Source organism: Sapajus apella, unplaced genomic scaffold (assembly GCF_009761245.1).
Source record: "Sapajus apella isolate SASKATOON/1434 unplaced genomic scaffold, GSC_monkey_1.0 scaffold5, whole genome shotgun sequence".
In the NCBI taxonomy this organism is placed as follows: domain Eukaryota; kingdom Metazoa; phylum Chordata; class Mammalia; order Primates; family Cebidae; genus Sapajus; species Sapajus apella.
In genome coordinates this window covers 32207134-32222466 of record NW_022436945.1, presented here as the reverse complement: position 1 = coordinate 32222466, position 15333 = coordinate 32207134, and the positions used below count along the sequence as shown (strand labels likewise).

The following is a 15333-nucleotide window of genomic DNA, read 5'->3' as shown; positions in this document are numbered from 1 at the left end:
AAGAGGATCAATACTTCAAATCAGCATTCCTCTACTAAAGAATGTAATGTGTGTCCAGCTCTGGTTAAAAGTACAATCACATAATGTCATAGCTATTGAATCATGGCTTCCCTACATTTATCTTTTCATAAGATGACAGGATATTAAAATACAGATTGTTTCCCTGAAACAAAATGTGAGCATCTCCTGTTACAGACTTTTATAAGCTCCTCTGAAAAATGAAGGTTAAGACCAGATGCTAAACAAAAGCAAGATCCAAGCATCCATCTGTGGTTTGACGGTCTCTGTTCTGTGATAAGTGATCATGTAGTCAGCCCCTAAGCTGGTTGCTGGTGCCCTTTGGCTCTTTACTGTCACTCTTTCCAAAGTGTATCCTCTGGAGCCCTCTCCATGGGCTTCTTCCACAAGATGTTCACAGATCAATAGGGGTTAATTACACTAACAGTATTATATCAAGAGAAATGAAACAGGCATGTCCTGCTGCTGCTCTGGGAGTTCTCTCTCCTTACCGTAAGCCTGAATTTATGCCTCAAACTGCTGCATTACCCAAGTCCAAAATAATTTTAACAACAAGCAGATGAAATTCTGGCTCCAGACCCCATTTCTCATTGATTTCATGGCAGGATTCTCTCATCCTAGGTTCATTAGGTAGGAAACTGATTGATAATGCAGTATATGAGAATTTATAAACATATATCTTATAAATATCCATTTTTCTTGCCTACACTAAAAATGCAGTCTTTATCCCACATGCCAAGCTTCACAATGCAAAACTGAAGTCAACTGAATATTTTTAAAAATTTATTTCTATTCAAAAACGGAATTTCATGCTGATTTTATCTCACCATGCTTCTGCAGGGAGGAGCACTGTGGCAGCTCATTGTCTGAGACAGAAATAAGTGCTCCAATCCCTTTGCTTTGAGCTCCAAAAAAACCAGCAAGTATTCCAGTAGTTATGGTGCAAATTTATAGATTGTTATAGATTTCTATCATCCTTTTTTGGGTTCTGTGAAAAAGACTTTCCTTGGCAGAGTACTTACCCCAAGGTAATGGCCATCAATGAACACAACAGGGAGAGAAGGAGCTTCAGAAACTCGCCGACATCGTTCATCTAATTCTTTTCCATATTCACCATTCAGGGCTATGTTTTTCTCTTCAAATTTTACACGATGGTTTTGGAAAATCTTTCTAACCAGTTCACATCTTTCAAAGGTTGTCCGGACCACACGAAGGCAGGTGGTATAAATCACTATACGGTCAAATTCTAGGTCAGTTGATGGTTGCTGAAAGGAAAACATGGAGTTGTAAGAATGTGTGCTTTTACCTTCTTGTGTCTTATTATTTTAAGACAATTAAAAATTGCATTAAAGGGATGCAATAAAAGTTGAGTGAACTCATTTGTCAATTCAAAGACTTCTCTTTTAACTTACAACATCTGTAATTGAGATACAGATAACAAACAATATAATTTATATTACATAATTTAATTTTTTTAATCTTCTTAATAGCATATCAAGTAATGGCTAATATTAAAACTGATCATGTATCACATGGGATGCCATGTGGTAAAATAATAAATGACTGAAATATTTTTCTCATGTTTTGTAAACATTGCTCAATTACTATATCTGTTTTATAAACCTAAAGTTTATGCCTTGACTAAGGTTTAAACTTAAAGTTTTATAAACCTAAAGTTAACCTTGATTATTCTGCATACGTTTATTTTGAGTCAGTAGATTTGACGTGAGGCACAGGCACAGGCCTCACCCCAGATCTACTGACTCAAAATAAACTTTTGCAGAATAGTCAAGGCTAGTATTTAGCCAGTTAAAATTCTTCTACTTATAAATTTATCAAATTGTAGAGTCTTTGAGGTAATAATTTCTTGTGAATAACAAGATCTATATCATGGGATTTTTCTAAGGTTTAAATAGCATAACATATGTTTAAGGGCTCTGTTGAGTGATAGGGCTCCCACATGTAATGAGAAAGCTCTGCCACAAGAAATAAAAAATTAAATGTTTTAGAATACAAGTGCACAGAAACCAACACCCAAGTGACTGGAGGGTCAAAGCCAGGCATAAAAAGTAAACAATGAATCAGACACACTGGAGTGGAGGCAAGCAACACTCAAAAACAAGATGAAGACTGCCCTGTGTGAGAATCTTTTTCTACATCTCAGATGTCAGTAGACATCTTTTCTGGGAAACTCTGCCCAGCACTGCTAATGTGTGCTGAAGAGCCGTACCAGGTAGATCCTGAAATCAATAAGAAAGCTTCTCTTCTTTCTTATTACAGTCTTAGTTGAAGGAAAATGAACAGAACACAACTATACCATGAGACCATGGGATACATGAGTCTTTATAAAGCTATAATTTTTGAAAGCACAACCATGCAATTTGCAAAACCCCCATGGAGTCAAAACTTTTGAAACCATTCTGGACAGCTAAATGCTAAAGCAAGCCAGTAAGACACTAAGCTCCACTACTTTGTATGCAGAGAAGGCAGACCACTCTGTCAAGATGCAGATGGACAGGTAACACTCCAAAGGTCCAATGTCATAATGATGCCAATACAAAGGTCTCCACCTCATGGACAGAGAATTTTTCTGATGATAAAATTTATAAAAAATGCAAGAATCATTTATTTTCTCAATAGAGTGTAGAGTCAAGTTGAAAACCCAGAGGCCTGGAGGGATTAAATTGATACCACAAATGCTGAAGCAGGTCAGGAATAAAATAAGTACAAGGGAAAGGCTAAGAGTGCATCTAAATAGAGAAATGTTAAATTACACAACTTAGGCAATTGTTGTTTTACATGTATGTGACTTCATTGTGGTTACACATAATTATTTTATGTAGAAACTTAAAATCTGGATTTTTATAGAAAATTTTCCAATTTATAAATAGTGACAGCTAACTGAAAATGCATTTAAAGACCATGCGGACCAATATTTCTGAAGACAGGATTTGGCACATACTGCCAATTTATTACAACTAAAATAAAGAGAGCATAGCAGCACTATTGACAATAGAAAAGACATGGAATCAACCCAAATACCCATGAATGATAGACTAGATAAAGAAAATGTGGTACATATACACCATGGAATACTATGCAGCCATGAAAATGAGTGAGATGATGTTCTTTGCAGGAACATGAATGGAACTGAAACCCAATACCCTCAGCAAACTAACACAAGGACAGAAAACCAAACACCGCATCTTCTCACTTATAAGTGGGAAGTGAACAATGAGAGGATGTGGATACAAGGAAGGGAACAACACACACTGGGGCCTATCAGAGGGTGAAGTAGGGAGAGCAAGAGCATTAGGAAAAATAGCTAATGCATGCTGGGCTTAATACCTAGGTGATGGTTGGATAGGTACAGCAAACAACCATGGCACATGTTTACCTATGTAACAAACTTGCACATCCTTCACATGTACCCCAGAATTTAAAATAAAAATAAAAATGTATATATTTTTTAAAAAATAGAGCATAAGCTTGAAAATCAGATATATCTGAGCTCTGCCACTGGCCACCTGTGTATCTTTGGGAAGCTAATGAACTATTGTCTCAGTGTTCTCATCTGTGATGAGAATATGATAACAATACCTACCTAACCAGTTTGCTGAGAACATTAAGAGAAAATGTGAACTAAGCTAGTGTAAGACTTGCCACACAGTACTATTCTAAGTTAAGCAGAGAAAACTATTACACTTCACATCATGGAATTTTTAAGATTAAAAAAAATAATAAGCCAGTAGAAAAAAAATCAGTGTAACTGATGACAAAAAGAAAATTATTACTATGTTTTAGATTTAGAAACACTGATCTTTAGAAGGAGCAATCAAGTGCCCAAGGTTCTATAGCTCCTCTTCATATTGACAGATATGGGCAAGCAAGGCACAGGAACTCACTGCAGATGCTGCAGCTTTCAGAAGAGCACAGAAGTTCCCTTTTTTTCTCATCATATTATCTGTGTAATTATGTATTGTTCCTCTGGATGCAAAGACTACTATTACTGCATTAGTTTTCTACCAAAATGGTCCACTGCTTCAAATAGCTACATTTACTTTTGAATTATTTGTTATGAAATACTTTTTTCCCTGATGTGTCAAAGTCGGAAAATTTAAGATTGGACCATCCTGCTGCCACGTTAACGAATTCATATAAGATTCTCTCTGATTATAGCACAAACCGTGTATACCACCTTTCTGTGTCTCTAAGACACATGCATTTTCAAAATACTAACAAGATTACCTTTATCAGGTGGCCACATTGGATGTCATTAATGTATGAGATCACATGGATATCCCTTAACCTGTTGTTGAGGATGAGCTTTGCCTGCAATCAGTGGATCTCCAAGAACGTTGAATATTAGAATAAACTGGGGAGTCTTTGAAAATCCCCAAATCCTAGGTGAAGCTCATACCAATTAAATAAGAATCACCAGAGTGGGGCCTCTGAATTGGGATTTTTTTTTAAGTTCCTATGGTAATTCTAATGTAGAGCTAAGTTCTAGAGCTAGTTAGACACAGGTTGGATATGCAGAATCACAGGCCTCACCCCAGAACTACTGATTCAGAATCTACATTTTAAAAAGCTTCCCAGAATTTGGATACATATTATATATTTTTAAGTTGTACATACTTGAGATGTATCATATGATGTTTTGATATACAGTTAAATAATTACTGCAGTCAACATAGAACATCTCCCTATTATATCCCCCTTCTCTACTCCCAACTACTAACAGTCACCATTCAACTGTTTCTATGTATTTGAGATTGCTTTTGTTTGTTTGTATGTTTGTTGATTTGTTTTCAGATTTCACATATAAGTGAGATCATGGAGTATTTTTCTTTCTCTGCCTGGCTTATTTCACTTAGCATAATATTCTCTAGGTTCATCTATGTTATCACAAATAGCAATATTCGTTTAATTTTTAAGACTAAATTATATTCATTGTTTATATATATTGCAGTTTCTTTATTCATTTATCCTTAAGGATACTTAGGTTGTATCTATATCTTGGCTATTGTAAATAATGATGCAAAAAAACATAACCATGAGAGTGCAGATAACTTTAAGAGTTTGTAATTTCATTTCCTTTGATTACATACCCAGAATGAGGATTGCTGGCTAATATGATAGTTCTATTTTTCATTTTTTTCTTTCTTTTTTTTTTTTTTTTTTTTTTTGAGACGGAGTCATGTTCTGTCTCCCAGGCTAGAGTGCAGTGGCACAATCTTCACTCACTGTAACTTCTGCCTCCTGAGTCAAGCAATTCTCCTGCCTCAGCCTCCCAAGTAGCTGGGATTACAGGTGCCCACCCCCATGCCCAGCTAATTTTTTCTTTTTTTTTTGTATTTTTAGTAGATACAGGGTTTCATCATCTTGGCCAGGCTGGTCTTGAACTCCTGACCTTGTGATCCAACCACCTTGGCCTCCCAAAGTGCTAGAATTACAGGCATGAGTCTCTATTTTAGATTTCTTTAAGAATATTCATAATATTCATAATGGCTACAACAATCTGCTGGTGGGAAGTAGATTGTACCCTTTTCTTCACACATGTGCAACACTTGCTGTTTCTTGTCTTTTTAATAGTAGCCATCCGAAGAAGTGTAAGGTGATATCTCATTGTCATTTTGATTTGCATTTCCCATTTTGGTTTTGATGTTATTAATGTTGAGCACTTTTTTACATATCTCTTGACTATTTGTATGTCTTCTTCAGAGATGTCTATTCTGGTCATTTGCCCTTTTTTTTGTATTGGACTATTTGTTTTTTGCTATTGAGTTAGTTATTTGTGTTCCTATATACTTGGGATATTAACCACTTATCCATATATGGCTCACAAATATTTTCTCCCAATCAATTAACGGCATTTTCATTTTGTTAATTATTTTCCTTTCTGTACAGAAGCATTTTAGTTTTGTGCAGTCCCACTTGTTTATTTTTCCTTGCATTACCTGCGTTTTGAAGAAAACATCCAAAAACTAAAAAATTCCTTGCCAACGGTAATATCAAGGAGACTTTCCCCTATGTTTTCTAGGAGTTTTACAGTTTGGAGTCATATGCTAAGATCTTCAATCCATTTTGCATATGTGGTATAGGATAAGAGTCCAACTTCATTCTTTTGCATGTAGATACTCAGTTTTCCCAACAACATTTATTGAAGAGACTATCACTTCCCCATTGCATCTTCTTAGTGCCTTTGTTGAAAATTAGTTTACCTTATATAGTTGAGTTTATTTCTGTTACCAGGAACGGCAGGAGTCCTCGGTTCTTGTATAACTTAGAAGAAAGAATTCATCCAAGAGACACATAGCAAGAGTTAAGGACCAAAGTGTGTAAGAGTCACAGCATTCCTGGCATTGGTATGCTATCTAACACATATATGGCTACAGTGACCAAAGATATACATCACAGCACTCAATTCCCTTTGAATATTTGGAAAGCCTTCTCAAGATGGATGGGTACAAACAAGCCCATGCTGCAAAGACTGGAATAAATACCTAACTCTTCAATGCTCACATATTGACAAACATCGATAAGCATTAAAAGCATCCAGGAAAACATGATATCGATAAATAAATTAAATAAGGTACCAGTGACAAATTACAGAGTGACCTGTCAGACAAAGTATTCAAAATAGCTGTTTTGAGGAAGCTCAGTGAAATCCAAGATAACACAAAGAAGGAATTCAGAATTCTATCAGATAAATTTAACCAAGAGATTAAAATAATTTAAAAGAATCAAGCAGAAATTCTGAAGCTGAACAATTCAATTGATAAACTGAAGAATGTATCAGGGTCTCTCGGCATAATTGATCAAGAAGAATAAAGAATTAGTGAGCTTGAAGATAGGCTATTTGAAACTACATAGTCAGAGAAGTCAAAAGAAAATAATAAAAAATAATGAAGTACACCTATAGGATCTACAAGATAGCCTCAAAGAGGTAAATCTAAGAGTTATTGGCTTTAAAGAGAAGGTAGAGAGAGAGATAGGGGTAGAAAGTTTACTCAAAGATATAATAACAGAGCATTTTCCAAACCTAAAGAAAGATAGCAATATTAAAGTACAAAATAACAGCTAGTCATTCATTCAGTCATTAGAATAATTTGTTTGCCAAACACAGTATTAAGCACTAGGTATATAATGCTAAGCAAACAGTACAATTCCATATCAACATGGAGTTCGTAGTTAAAAGTAATAGGAAGCCAAAGTGCAACATAAATATACAATTACAAGCTGCTAGGTACTATCAATGAAATGCAGACATAGGTAGGAAAGCATAGTGCCTGGGTGTTTTCTTGTCTTAGAGATCAAGACAATATTTTCTGATATTTGAGGTTAAGTTGGAAGAATAGAAGTTAACAAAGAAATTAGGTAAAGAGTGTGAGGAAAGTATTACAAGCAAGTACAAAACTCTTAAGATGAGAGGAAGATAACGTGTTTGACATTCTTCAGAGGTTGCATCTTGATATACAAGAAGGGAAAAATAGAATGGTATTAAGTGATTCTAGATTGATATGAAGGGTTGACACCATGTTGTATTTGATAGCCACGTTGTATTTTAATGATCTTGGGTCTTTTACCATGCAGCAATGAGAAATCCCTAAAAGGTTTTAAGAAGGATAGGAGTTGTGCTAAATCTGGTTTGCATTTCAAAATGATAAGTAAAGAAGGACCACTGGGTGCAGTTGCACAAGATGCACACTGCACAAACTTAGGCAGGGCCATTAATAGCATATCCCAAACCAATAGTTCTCCCACAGTTGTGTAGTCCACATTTTGAGCAATTATACTCAGTATCATTACCAGTTCCCTTGCTCAGGAGACTGAGACTGAATATGAGGTAAATTCAGGGTAGAAAGTATGGTTTTTAAATTAAAATACACTACTCAGTAAAATGTTCCAAAAAAAGTTTTTATTGTACAATTTTTTGTATGATGTGGAAGTAGGTCTTTCTAGAGGTAGTGTGATAAGTTGGATGATTTCTCAAGGTCTTTTCCAGTTTAATATGAATTTTAAATGAAATTGTCTTTGGCAAAAAAGAAAAAATCCTCCTTTTCTACATTTGCTACATTTTCCTTCCCTCAGTAGATTTGTCAAAGCATCTGGCCAGGATTCTAAAAATAGCCTCTAATGGCTGTCCCTCTTCTCCCTTCCTGAGGGTTACCATGGGAATAGTGTATGATGGATGGAAGCATCTGAGACAGCACTGAGAAGCCTCTGGAGTCTGCAGCCTCCTGGTTCTGAGAGCGCCAGCCTAGATGGTAATAAAGATACGCCATTTTTCCTTTCTGTTTATTAAAAAGATGAATCTTAGGGAATGCCTGGAAGTCTTACAACAACCTGCAGCACACGCAGATGTGTTGGAAAGAAACGGAAATTGCTGCAAATCAGACTAAGGGGTTACCAAATAGCTAACCTATATCCTCAGCCGGCACCTCACCCAGCAGTAGCCACAGTGCAACAATGAGTACCTTAGTCACCCTCTCACCTTGGGAGAGCCCCCACACCCACTGGAACTAACCCTGGAATTCAGGCCAAGAAATATTATCCACCCATCCCCCACAAAAGATCAGCAGGCTCAGCTCCTCAGGCAGAAGCAAATCCAGTGGGTTATTTCAAGCTGAGACTGCAGCTCTAGCCTCGCACTGATTTAGAAAGGCATCCTAAAATGGGCCTCCTAACCTTGCCGAGTGAGTCCCCAAATCACAGAGAACTTAGAGGCCTCCAGACAATGGCAAGAATTCAGGTCGTAAGCAATTTTTTAAAATAAATAAAAAGTAACATATTTGAATATCAGTGGCAGACATAATGCTAACAACTTCACATTCATCAATTCCTTACAATAACTTACACAGTGTTGCTGTATTTACCTATCTAGAAACCTAGGCTCAGAAAGAGTAAGTATCCTCATAACCTCGACAAGGAGACAGAGTTAACATTCAACAAAATTAGAAAATTGGAACTCAGGTGTGCGCCCTTCCAAAGTCCATGTGCTTTCCACCAAACCACGATGAAACACTGAACCACACGTTGTTTTGCTACAAGCTCTTCAAGATAAAGTTGTTACTAAACCACAAATTGCTATGGACCTAATTCATTGCCAATGACATAATGTTTGTGAATTAAAGAGGTTTACCTCTTTACTAAATTATGATCCCACATGTATCAGTTGTTTACATCACACAGGGAGCATGTTAAATACTTTTTTTCAATCTAAAATGAGTCCTTTTGAGATAAGCAAGGGATAGATATTTTTTTCTATACATAAGGGCAAAGAGGCAAAGTGATCAGCTCAAAGCAGTACAGCATGTCAGTAGGCAAACTGGGACTAGACCCAGATTTCTTGATTATCAGGCAGTGGGCCAACCTGGCTCCAGGAACAGCAATTTTAAATAGCAGGCACATGTGGCTGGAAGCAGGGCTGTGGGCCTTGTAAAGGGCAGGAAGTTTTAGATATACCGCTCTTTCTTCCACTCCATATTCTGTAAACCTCTACAGTTAAATGTGCATTATGAGATGCATCTTAATACTAAATAAATATGAGTAAATAAATCTCTGCCCACCTTGCCCTAAAATCACCTCTTGAATTTTTATTCTTGCACTAAATATGATTTGTAAATCCACTTTATTCACATCAGGCTTTATCCACACCAGGCTTCTCTCTTAGCTTATTTCCTAATCTGTTTCCATTCTAACCATACTCCCTATTCAGTTCTGAAGGTGAGTGGTGATTTTCTACATTAAATTCCCATCCCCACATTTGGACCACAGAACCCCACGGGGAAGTTCTCTATGTCCCTCTATAAGACACAAATTATAAAAAATAATTATTTATCACATGACTGCTGCATATTTATATGCAGTCCTAGAGACTGCAAAAGGAACTCTAATATGCATTTTTCATTTACAATAGTGGTAAAGATTATGGTCCAGGTTTTAAAGACATGGAAACTATGATGTGGAAAGAAACTTAAGGTGCTCAAATAACTCAGGGGGGAAAGGGAGCAAAACCAGAATTTGAACCTGAGTCTGCCTCTAAGTCCTTATTCTTTCCTCAAGAAGATGTTATATAACGCTCTTAAATACAAATGACTAAAGGACTGCCCTGTTCTAAAACAGTAGTATCATGAAGAGATTGCAACAGGGACAGTCCTGGAAATCCCATTGCTCATCCTTACACTTTCTTCTAATCTCGGGTTAAATGTCACTCCTCAGACAGGCCTCCCCTCCTCGTTCTATGGGAAATAGTCCCTCTATCCTCTTACCCAGTTCTTTCCTAGTACTGCTGGATTTTATATAGTGCATGTTAAGTGGTTCACTGTCTATCCACACACATTAAGACATAAACTCACTGAAGCAAGGACTTAGTTTTATTCATTAGAAATAAGAACCCAGAATATAACCTAGTACATATAGATACTCAATAAATATTTTCTGGCCTCTTTTCCATACATTTAATCAGAACTTGGTTTGAATTTCCCCCTTAGCAACCAGATAATCCTGGAAAGTTTCTTGACCAGTCTGTCTTAGTTTTCTTATCTTTAAAGTTAGACACTAATGCCTACTTCATAGGGATTTCTGAGGTTTAAATGATTAAATGCATAGAAATGCTCAGCATCATATACTCTAGGTAAATGGTATATTTTTATTAATACTATTATTATTATTTTAAAATGTTATTGACACATATCAGCACCATCACCATTATTGCTATAAAGAAAAATCCCAAATCCACAGATGCCATCAACCTCACAAGATCAAATGACAAAGTTTAACCTCGTAATTATATAATGATCAAAAAAACAATCTTATTGAGGTAAATTGCTCTTTTCTTAAAAAAAATCAACAGCATTTATTTTTCTCATGAATCTGCAATTTGGTAATGGGTAGGTGAGGGCAGCCCATCTGTTCTACACTTCCCACCAGCTGGGGAGCTAGAAGCCTGGGGCTGTAATCATCTGAAGACTCTTTGACTCACGTGGCTGGCAGTTGATGTTGGCTGGTGACTAGCATTGTAGCTGAGGCTGTCTTCCAGAACACCTACTCATAGCCATGTCCTGTACTTCCCTGTAACATGGTGGCAGATTCAAAGGGTGAACATCCTAAAAGAGCAAGGGTCAGGTGGAAGACTTACTGCTTTACAGCCTTCACTTAGAATCACTTTTGCTGTACTCTATTCATGAAAGCAGTCACAAAAGCCCACACAGATTCAATGAGAGAGGAAATAGACTCCCACTTCTTGATAGAGGAATGGCTTCTGGAAGACAATGTGGAACCAAAGAACTTGCTGTGGCCATTGTTTTTGGTGGGGGGAAATATAATTTCCATACAACTGATAAATTTGCTACGGTTCAGAGTCTTGGCCCTCAGACATGCTAGCTGGGAAATTCACCACTGGCTGGTTTTTTGAATCAGTATATTGATGTGTAAGACTAGAATGCCTATTTATTATTTACAATGAAAGGAACATGTCATTGACATAGGACCACTCAGATTCTCTATGCTTTCCATATTCTTGGTGAGCATAGAATCAGAACAAAGGAGAAAGTGATTTGAGTCAATGACTTGAAAAGCAGCAAGTCAAATGAGGTCTGAATTTTTGTCTTGTCAAAGGGATATGAATTATTAGTATTCAGTGACTGAGAGTTCTGAGGCCTCTCTCAGTGCTTCCCTCTGTGATTCTCCTTTTTGTAGCTTCCTTAGCTGACCAACTACTCCTTTGGAATGTTCTTTCTTTGGGTTTACTGTTCCACTCAGCCTCATCAGTCTAGGTTTGTTGAGGCAAGCCATTCTGCTCCTGTAAGTATGACTTTGCACTTTTATTTTCTAATTTGTCTTGTCTTCATCTTATATGTTATATCTCAGAAAGCAACCTTAATTCTTTTATTTCTTATTTCTTGTGGGAGGAAGAAGTATAACAACAAAAGAGTCCACAGTAGTTAAGGTGGGAGAAGGTGATTTGGACCAAAGTAATGTTAGTGAAGTATGGGGTGGTCAAGTGAATGGAAAGGGTTTCAGGATGGTACAGTCAGCTTTGTTGGTGCTCCATGCAGGTCCCTTCACTAGATCAGTGCCTCAATCCCCCAGTTGGTTTGAGTGTTGTTTGTTAATGGCTCTCAGCTCCCTTCTTCTTTGGAGAACTGGCCTCACTCAGTGGAGCCTACTCAGCTTGAAGAGTGGTAGGAGCACAAAGTTTTTAACCAGCAACTAACTGATAACAGGGTAATAAAGCCCTGCTCCCTTCTCTCAAAATGAGGCGACTCTGTTCTTCACATTTGTTTGAGATGTGCTATCTATTCTGAGAGTGAAAAACAAGAGTCAAGCATGTATCAGCATATAGCAGATGTCATAAAAATCTCTCCAAGTTCAGTTGCCCACTTTGTGGCATAACAGAAATGCATAATCTTTGCATGCAAAGGTTTCTTCAGAGAGTGTTTTCTATTTCCTCAGTGCTCTCAGAACATTCAAATAAGTGAATTTCAGTTATTTCCTCAGGAATTATCCATTTGTCCAGATCAATTACTGAATGAGCCTAGACATTAAGTGAAAAGTCAATGAACCTAATAAATCTTTCACACCAAAAAAAAATTGCTGATTATTAGGAAAATGCATATCAAAACCACAATGAGACATCATCTTACACCAGTCAGAACGGTGATTATTAAAAAGTCAAGAAACAACAGATGCCAGTGAGGATGTGGAGAAAAAGGAATGCTTTTACACTGTTGGAGGGAATGCAAGTTAGGTCAACCATTATGGAAGACAGTGTGGTGATTCCTCAAAGATCTAGAAGCAGAAGTACCATTTGATGTAGAAATTTCATTACTGAGTATATACCTAAAGGAATACAAATCATTCTGTCATAAAGATACTTGCACACATGTTCACTGCAGCATTACAGTGACTGGGATCTGCCTCTTTAGCAATGTATATTAGAGGAAACTGAGACTCACTCAGTTTAATTATTTGAATGAAAATTTGCTTTAGGAATCAACATGTTGCAGTGTAGAGTAAAGCAATCTCAAGCCATTGCTTTGACAGTTGGTAGCTGTGATGGTTAATGTTATGTGTCAATTTGATTGGATTAGGGGGTGCTCAGATATTTGATTAAACATTATCTCTGGGTATGTCTGTGAGGGTGTTTCTGGAAGAGATGAGCATTTGCGTTGCAATGAACATTTAAAAGCAGATGGCCCTCTCTGATGCAGGTGGTCATCATACTCCCTGTTGAAGAACCGAATAGAACAAAAAGGCAAAGGAAGGTTGGTTTTGCCCTCTCTCTACCTGGCTGCTTGAGCTAAGACATCAATCTTCTCCTGACCTTGGTACTTCTGAATCTTATGTTTTCAGACTCAAACTTAAATCTACACCATCAATTCTCTGGATGCCAGGTCTTCAAACTACATCACTGACTTTCCTGACTCTTCAGCTTGAACACTACAGGTTGTAGGAATTCTTAGCCTCCTTAATCCCATGAGCCCATACCATATAATAAATCTCTTCCTAGATATAGATATCTGAATACATAAAAGGAGACAAATATAGATATAAATATAGATATAGATATTATGCAAATATAGCCATTGTATTTGTTCTGTTTCTCTGGAGAATCCAGACTAATATAGCAGTGGTATGAATTTAAGGAGGTCCATTTACTTTTCGAGGACTAGGCTTTCTGTTCTCTAATATAGCTATAATCTAGCCCAGAAGAGAGTTGTAGGATTATGTGTAAAATGCACATGAAGATACATTGCTAATTATAAATCTTCACAAGCATGCCATCTATCACTATTACCTGAGGTGTTACAGCTGGAAGAAAGAGAGATTAGAATCTCATTCAGAAATCTCTCCTGGTAGCCACATTCCTACTAAACAAAAATGTCTCTCTTCCAATATGAATATTTTGGCTTCTACACATATTGTCACAAACATTATGTATTGACATTTTATATTTGCTAATCTCCATAGATAAAACAGATACGAAGATGAACACCAAAATCACCATATTCAGGAGCCTCCCGTCTCAAAATTATGGGCTTACAACAGTTAAAAGCCAGGCAGGCAACAAGTAAGTCAGGAACATCTTGCAAATGGAAAATTTTTAAAATATTTTTTCTCTCATATCTAGAAATATTCAAGTTGCAAAACCAGAAGAAAAGGGACTAAAATATTGAACAATGGCATCAGAGTATGAAGTGGCTAGAGAGACCTACATTAACCATAACACCCTTCATCTTTGTTACAAGAACCAGTGCTCCTTCTTAAAGAGAAAGGTGCCCTTTCCCTCCCACTGTATTTTGTGTATTATATCCATAATACTACATAATATCTATAATTTTTCTCCATTTTCTACATCAAGAAAAATGCCTGCATAATCAGCTAAATGCAGCCAATCGCTTTTAGTGCATTTGGAAGCTGTAAGAATCTACTTTAGGGGTTGAAATACCTGTACTTTATCTCAGCCTGATTCTTTCACAAATGTCAGTATGATGAAGAGAAATGATTTCAATCCCTGTAGAATTCCCAGAATAGACTGAGAACTGAGGGCAAGAAAGCCAGCGAAAATTCTGAATTTCAGAAAATTGGATGTAGCCTCAGGCAAATCCCTTACTTCTATTTTCTCCTCAGACTTCCAGATTCTTATGTCTCTCTGACTCTACTAATAATGATCATGGTCCCAATGTCACCTAAATACACTGAACTCCAGGGAAGTAACAGCTAGGAGCCATTTATGGGAAGCTTGGTTGGTGCAGGAAGCTAATATTTTTTTAAGTAGGGAGTCCTTTAACTCTGTGAGTAAGGTAGGTACTCTTATTATCTTAGCTTTACAAATGGAAAACCTGAGGCATAGAGAAGTATGTGACAGGACTAACGTCAGGCGACTAGCAAGTGACGGAGCTAGTATTTGATTCAAGTAAATTATAGAACTCAAATATTTACATGACCTCATTAGCCATGTTCTGACTCTATCTATATCTCAACTCATTTGATAAACAATAAGAAATCAGAGGTGCTAATAAAGGATTTATGAATTTTAAAGTTTCTTAAATACATAGAGATTTCAAGTAAATAGTGTATTGATTTCCTATTGCTGCTATAAACAAATTACCACAAAGTTAGTGGCTTAAAACAGCAAAAAAATTTATCTTACAATTTCAGGGTTCAGAAGTCTTAGATGGGTTTCAATGGGCAGAAATCAAGATGTCAGTAGAATCACACTCCTTTTGAAGGCTCAGGGGAGAGATTCCTTGTCTTGCCTTTGCCAGCTTCTAGAGGTTCCCCGCATTCTGTGGCTCATGGTCCCTT

General features: G+C 36.9%; 1 protein-coding gene across 4 annotated transcripts in view; it reads right to left on the bottom strand.

Annotated features, from left to right (window-relative positions):
- GRXCR1 (glutaredoxin and cysteine rich domain containing 1) overlaps positions 1-15333 on the bottom strand; it is a 372499-nt gene that overhangs the window by 66726 nt on the left and 290440 nt on the right. For all 4 annotated transcript variants that reach the window (XR_004266358.1, XR_004266362.1, XR_004266365.1 and 1 more), the window contains one exon: positions 1041-1283. Coding sequence is in view for 1 of the 4 variants with exons in the window: in XM_032272113.1 (XP_032128004.1) it covers positions 1041-1283 (243 nt within the window). In the remaining 3 variants the exon portion in view is untranslated. The remainder of the gene's footprint in view (positions 1-1040; positions 1284-15333) is intronic.